This window comes from Phragmites australis, chromosome 11 (assembly GCF_958298935.1).
Source record: "Phragmites australis chromosome 11, lpPhrAust1.1, whole genome shotgun sequence".
NCBI classification, from domain to species: Eukaryota; Viridiplantae; Streptophyta; class Magnoliopsida; order Poales; family Poaceae; genus Phragmites; species Phragmites australis.
The window spans coordinates 33,427,003-33,433,379 of record NC_084931.1 but is presented as its reverse complement, the minus strand read 5'-3'; the positions used below and the strand labels follow the sequence as shown (position 1 = coordinate 33,433,379).

Sequence of the window (6,377 nt, the reverse complement as noted above, 5' to 3'; positions counted from 1 at the left end):
AAGGGACAAGCCAAAAGTCACTTCTTACTTCCTTTCCGTTTAGGATTTTTTCGGCCAACCGGAAGTGTGTATTGCAACACACCGGTACACATTTGTCATAATATTCACCGCTTTTTGTATGTGTGCATGAATTGTAGTATAACCGGGAAAAAAGGTATCATAGGATTGGAAAAAAAGTTATTTACGTTGTGTGCCAATACACGTTCATCTCACAAAGCTTGATCTTACGCCACATGTAACATCACAACTAGACAATCTGAGCTGTAAATCGTAGAAACAGACAGAAAACCGAGTATCGACAACAGGATGCGAATATACAATGGTTAGTTTTGAATTCTTGCTTAATTTATTTTTTTCTTAATTTAATTAGATTGAAGTTAATCTTTAGTCTTTTTAGTTTTAGATCGACCTAATAACTTTAATAAATATATTCCTAATTTAACCATCACCGTGCGCGTCACACCGGATGATCAAACGGTGAGGGAGAGAAGCCGTGAGAGCGAAGGGGACGGTGCTCCTTCGACCTTCCCCCACATGGGCAGGCACAGGGCACGCGTAGCGCCAAACGAGGCCGCGCCCCACCTTCACGCTCGCTGCTCCCGTCCGTCCGTGAGCCCGTCCCCGTCCGTCCATCTCCTCCTCGCTCCAACCCCGCCCCGCTTTATAAGCCATCGCCCGCTCCCCATCACCACCGTCTCGCACCGTCGCGGCCACCCACATCAGCCTCCCTCTCTTTCCGAGGCCCGTAATTCTTCCAACCAATCGATCCGTCCGCTGCTCGTTCGTCGATCCGTTCCTAGGTAACGTTCCTTCCTTCTCTATTTGTGTTCTTGGGATGTTGCGGGTTACTGGGCGGCTCTGCATTTTGGTTGCATTGTGCGTGATGGAAAAGAAAGGTGGCGAGGCGTTCACTGCTTGCGAGGTCGGGCCCTGCATGTTCTTGAAATGGGTGGTAATGTATTTCTCTGTGATGTGTGAATGAACGCTGCCCCTGCAGATTTTCCTGTTCTTTGTGCAGTGAATTTTGCTGCGTGTGACGTTGCTACCTGGAGACACGTTTGACGCCGGAGACCGCAGGAGCGGTGGATCAGGTGGGGCGGCGAGTTTGTGACGAGCGCCCGAGAGGGCACCGGCGATGTGGTTGGGGGAAAGCTTGGCTGCGAGAAAGGGATCGACCCTCGGGGGAGAAGGAGGGATCCGTTAGGAATTCCTGGGAGGAAGAGGGAGGTGGGGGCGGCTAGGATCATGGTTATCGATTCCTCATAGTTTTTTTTTTTTTTGATAAATTGAATGAATTGATGATGCGGCAAATGTTATTTGAGTTGATGTTCAGTTGCTACCCGATTTCGTTTCGGCTTTCGCTCCACGAAAGGCTGTTTCTTGATATTTGCGGTGGATTTTGTGTGGGGGGAGGGGGTCGACGTGTTCTTCCCCCATTTCTTTTTTCCTTCCAACAAAAAGGATCATCCATTGGATCCTGTGCCCTTTGCTTTCTATACTTGTATTTGAACTTTGGCCAGCTTCGTTTCATCATTGTTGTCCTTAAATTATTTGTAAAATGCCGCCTTTACTTGCGTCGAGAAGCTCCCGTTTCCATTTGGTTGCGAAACTCTGCAAGATTGCAATCCCATCCCATTTCTGGTGTGGAAAGGTTCAGGTGGGCTACACTCTTTTGGGGTGTCTGTCTTGCGCTCATTTGTTCTGAGGAGAAAAGATGAAGGTCCTATTTGGGGGGTTGTGGCCATTCGACGTTGTGATTTTGTTCTTGTTAGTTTTCATGTGGAGTAATTTAGGTTCTTTAAGAGCTGGAGTATCATTTTCATTCTCAAAGCTTTCTTATCCCACTTTGCGTCGTTTTGAGTTCAGAAGAGGCGGAAGAAAACCAGATCCCAACTGAGCTTGAGCCGTTGAGATTCACATGACTCTGTCCTGAAAAGAAGGCAGAAGGTCTTTTTAATACCGTTCTCGGGATGTGTACTTCCTCCCTTCGCTTTCCAAATCTTCGTGGTGTATCTATCAAGGGCCCCATTTCCAGTTCTTTATTCCGTGATCATTGTGCTGATCTCTTCTTACCACACTACGAGCTGTGAAAAAAGTTGGATCCTTTTCTGCTTGAAGTGGGAGTTTATCATTGCATCCACGAACTTTGCAAAAAATAAAAAGGCCAGCTGCTTTCCTTGTTCTTATCTAGTTTTGCCCCTGCGTTTGACTCAATGCACAGTGAATAAATTTTCAAGATTGGTTGTTGATGGTTGTGGCCTTGCAGGTGCGTTTCAGTCATGCAGTTCAGCAGCGTGTTTCCCCTGGAGGGAAAAGCATGTATGAGCCCGGTGAGGAGAAGCGGTGAGGGCTCTGGGAGTGAGTGGGTGAGGATTGGGGACTGCAGCAACTTCAAGAACGAGAGATCATTGAGGATGTGTTTTGGTGCTAGAGGTGCTGCAAACGGTGCGCAATGCGTGCTCACTTCAGATGCTGGCCCAGACACTCTTGTAAGTTTCATCCCATCAATGATCAAGTTGGTGTTTTCATCACTGCCTTTTTGTTCTTTGATGCTATAAGTTGTTAACATCACAAACTCTTGATGCGAAAATTTGCAGGTTGTTCGAACGCCCTTCCGAAGGAATTATGCTGATCCAAATGAAGTTGCTGCTGTCATATTGGGTGGTGGTACCGGGACTCAGCTTTTCCCTCTCACAGGCACAAGGGCCACTCCTGCTGTAAGATGATGCATTCATTTTATTATTTAGTTTCAAGTTGATACACATCGGCTGCAGAAAGGGATAAAAAAATATCTGTCATTTGCAAGAAGTGTTCTATTTAATTTGCCAGCTTTAGGTTTATTAAGTGGACAGGATCCGGAGGTCCCTATTTCTTTTCATCTTTATTTACTTTCAAGTTGATACACCTCAGCTGCAGAAGGAAACCAAAAATCTGTCGCATTGCAAGAAATGTTTAATTTCATTTTCCAGCTTAAAGTTTGTTAAGTAGACAGGAGTCTGATATCTCAATTTATTTTCAGTTGTCCTCTGCAGATGGTAATTGATTTGGATAAAGCTAGTTAAAGTATAGCTCATTCAGTAGCAAGGTGTTTGCACTGTGTTTAAATTATTAGTGTCGATGGATGGCTTATATAGCCGGTCCCCATGATGCCCCCACCACTTTAACCGACATGATATCAATCTCAAGGCTATCAATGACTATCCATCCATGCAGATCATTCAGCTATCTTTAAATCACTATTCTGAATCTTGTTTCTTTCCTTTTGTTGCATTACTTAGGTTCCTATTGGAGGATGTTACAGGCTTATCGATATCCCCATGAGCAACTGTTTCAACAGTGGCATAAACAAGATATTCGTGATGACTCAATTCAACTCAGCTTCTCTTAATCGCCATATTCATCGCACATACCTTGGTGGGGGAATCAACTTCACTGATGGATCTGTTGAGGTAATTCACCTCAACTTCTTGATGTGATTTACTCAAGAGCTTGCAATACTTCATTTTTCTTCTGATCTTGATGGGTTGGTTAAATTTCTTTTACTGAATATAGCATAGTTTAACCAATATATTTTTGCCCACAAATAGGTATTGGCTGCAACGCAAATGCCCGGGGAAGCTGCTGGTTGGTTCCAGGGTACAGCAGATGCTGTCAGAAAATTTATCTGGGTACTTGAGGTAAAAAAATGATGTTTGGGAGCAGATGGTGCTTGTTGTTTTCCACACATTTCAATTTGGATTGCTAAAGCAGTGCATCTTACGCTTCGTGCGCTTCTTCAGGATTATTACAAGCACAAAGCTATAGAACACATTCTAATCTTGTCAGGAGATCAGCTCTATCGTATGGATTACATGGAGCTTGTGCAGGTTGGTAGTTTGTTCTTGTGTCCTACTGTATGTTTTATTTTAACTGCCTGATCCTGTGCATACATCATTTGCAGAAACACGTTGATGACAACGCAGACATTACTTTATCATGTGCTCCAGTTGGAGAAAAGTATAACCATTTTTTTACATCCCAAGTTTCTATTTTTTTTTATCAGCACTTCTTCCTTCTCAGCAGAAATAGCAATTATCCCTGATTTTCTATACATTTGTTTTGAAAGCCGAGCATCCGACTATGGACTAGTTAAGTTCGACAGTTCAGGCAGGGTAATTCAGTTCTCTGAGAAACCAAAGGGTGCAGACTTGGAAGCAATGGTTAGCAATCACCTTAACTCAGCGTCTCAGATATATATTGAAGCTTCCCGAGAATAATTTATCTTATAAAAATAGCACTATCTGAAGTGTAATCTGTTGATCATGCAGAAAGTGGATACCAGCTTTCTCAATTTTGCCATGGACGACCCAACTAAGTATCCCTACATTGCTTCAATGGGAGTTTATGTTTTCAAAAGAGATGTTCTTTTAAACCTTCTAAAGTAAGAACTTTTTCTTTGTGTTGATACAGTTCTCCTGTAGCTCTGTGTTCTAACTGTAGCATTCTTAGGTCAAGGTATTCTGAACTTCATGACTTTGGTTCTGAAATTCTGCCCCGAGCTTTACATGAGCACAATGTGCAGGTAAAGCTTCAATATTGTTCGATAACTCATGCCCCACTTTCCAGTTTTTCACTAGTTCACATTCTATTGGGGTAGCAGTATCACATCGAATGTAGTATTTACAATTCATCTGATTCTGGTGTTGTCAGGCATATGTCTTCACTGACTACTGGGAGGACATTGGAACAATCAAATCATTCTTTGATGCAAACATGGCCCTATGCGAGCAGGTAATATTTTTTTTGTCATCACCAAGTTCTCATGTGCCCTAACTGTAGAAAACAATTGGACTGAAAACATTGCAAATGATACAGCTCCATCCATACTCTTCAATTAATATGATTTTTACCGATGTTTTCTTACATGTCCCCTATTGCAGCCTCCGAAGTTCGAGTTTTATGATCCAAAAACGCCCTTCTTCACTTCCCCTCGGTACTTACCACCAACGAAGTCAGATAAGTGCAGGGTAAGAGTCGCGTGGAATGATGAATTGTTATCCCCAAACTATAATATAAGCAGTGCCTATCTGAGCTTTGGATTCATGTGTGCAGATTAAATACTCAATCATTTCCCACGGCTGCTTCTTGCGTGAATGTACCATTGAGCATTCCATTGTTGGTGTTCGTTCACGCCTGAACTCTGGATGTGAGCTGAAGGTACGTTCTTTCGTCGATGACTGAGTTCACTCGCACAACGATTGCATTCTTGCCCTGACCAACTGTGACCGTTGCAAACAATAATTTCAGAATACCATGATGATGGGCGCGGATTTGTACGAGACTGAAGACGAGATTTCGAGGCTAGCGTCAGAGGGCAAGGTACCTATTGGTGTAGGGGAGAACACAAAGATAAGGTGAGAGATTGACTTGAATCTTGAAACAATCAATATATATGCTCCAACTATACTCTGCCTCCTAACATGATAATAATCCCTTTGTCGATGCTCTGCAGCAACTGCATCATCGATATGAACGCAAGGGTCGGAAGAAACGTGTCCATCACAAACAGCGAGGTAAGAGAGACACGCTCACATTTCAGAGCTCAGCTCTTGTATCAACACTACACGCTATGAAACGATGAGTTTTGCACTGTCTCTGACAGGGCGTCCAAGAAGCCGACCGGCCGGAGGAAGGGTACTACATCAGGTCGGGGATCGTGTTGATCCTGAAGAACGCAACCATCAAGGACGGAACCGTCATCTAGAGCGCCCCATGGGTCAAAGTCTAGCCTTGCTGAGAATTTGGGATGCGCGACCTTGATCTGTGATGAGGAAGAAGAGCACAAGGAAGAAGACGGTTGGAGCTGGATGATCGAGGAGAAAGACGGCGTGCGCGGTAGCAGTGGTACTAGTCGTTCTTCCCTTGCTATATGTAGTATGCAATAAGCTGCCCGAGTATAGCTGCAGCAACTCTTGGGGATCGTTGGTGCATCTTGTAAATAATCTCGGACAAACAAACAAACAAAAAAGAAGTTGCTCATCTCATCCCCAGCTCTGATCTGATCTCAGCAGCTATACCTCTCCCAGTGCTACGCTACGTGGAACCGGTGCCATATAATTTTTTGCGGGCCCACAGAGGCCGATAGGGCCCGTTTCGTTTTTGCAAATCCGCAAACCACGATCAGCTTGGTGGGCTTACCTGGGCAGTGATGGAAGTGACGTCGGGTCGGCGTGCAAAGCGCAGAGGGACGCAAAGCTTTGTCGCTGGTGCCGGTGGGGGTAGCCGGTAGCCCCGAACGCCGGATACTTATAAATATATACTAGTCATTTGTTAATAGTGAATAGTATTTGAATAATAACAAATAGTATCTAAATAATAATTCTCAAATATAAAATTGC

General features: G+C 44.0%; 1 protein-coding gene across 1 annotated transcript; it reads left to right on the top strand.

Annotated features, from left to right (window-relative positions):
• Positions 1 to 519: 519 nt before the first annotated feature.
• LOC133884936 (glucose-1-phosphate adenylyltransferase large subunit 3, chloroplastic/amyloplastic) lies at positions 520 to 6,034 on the top strand. The gene is made up of 16 exons (XM_062324546.1): positions 520 to 800; positions 2,267 to 2,489; positions 2,598 to 2,717; positions 3,279 to 3,449; positions 3,588 to 3,677; positions 3,780 to 3,866; positions 3,941 to 3,996; positions 4,106 to 4,199; positions 4,308 to 4,420; positions 4,489 to 4,561; positions 4,690 to 4,770; positions 4,920 to 5,006; positions 5,092 to 5,196; positions 5,287 to 5,393; positions 5,492 to 5,552; positions 5,642 to 6,034. Exons 1-16 carry the CDS (start codon positions 535 to 537, stop codon positions 5,741 to 5,743), a joined length of 1,836 nt encoding a protein of 611 aa, XP_062180530.1. The 5' UTR covers positions 520 to 534; the 3' UTR covers positions 5,744 to 6,034.
• Positions 6,035 to 6,377: the final 343 nt, after the last annotated feature.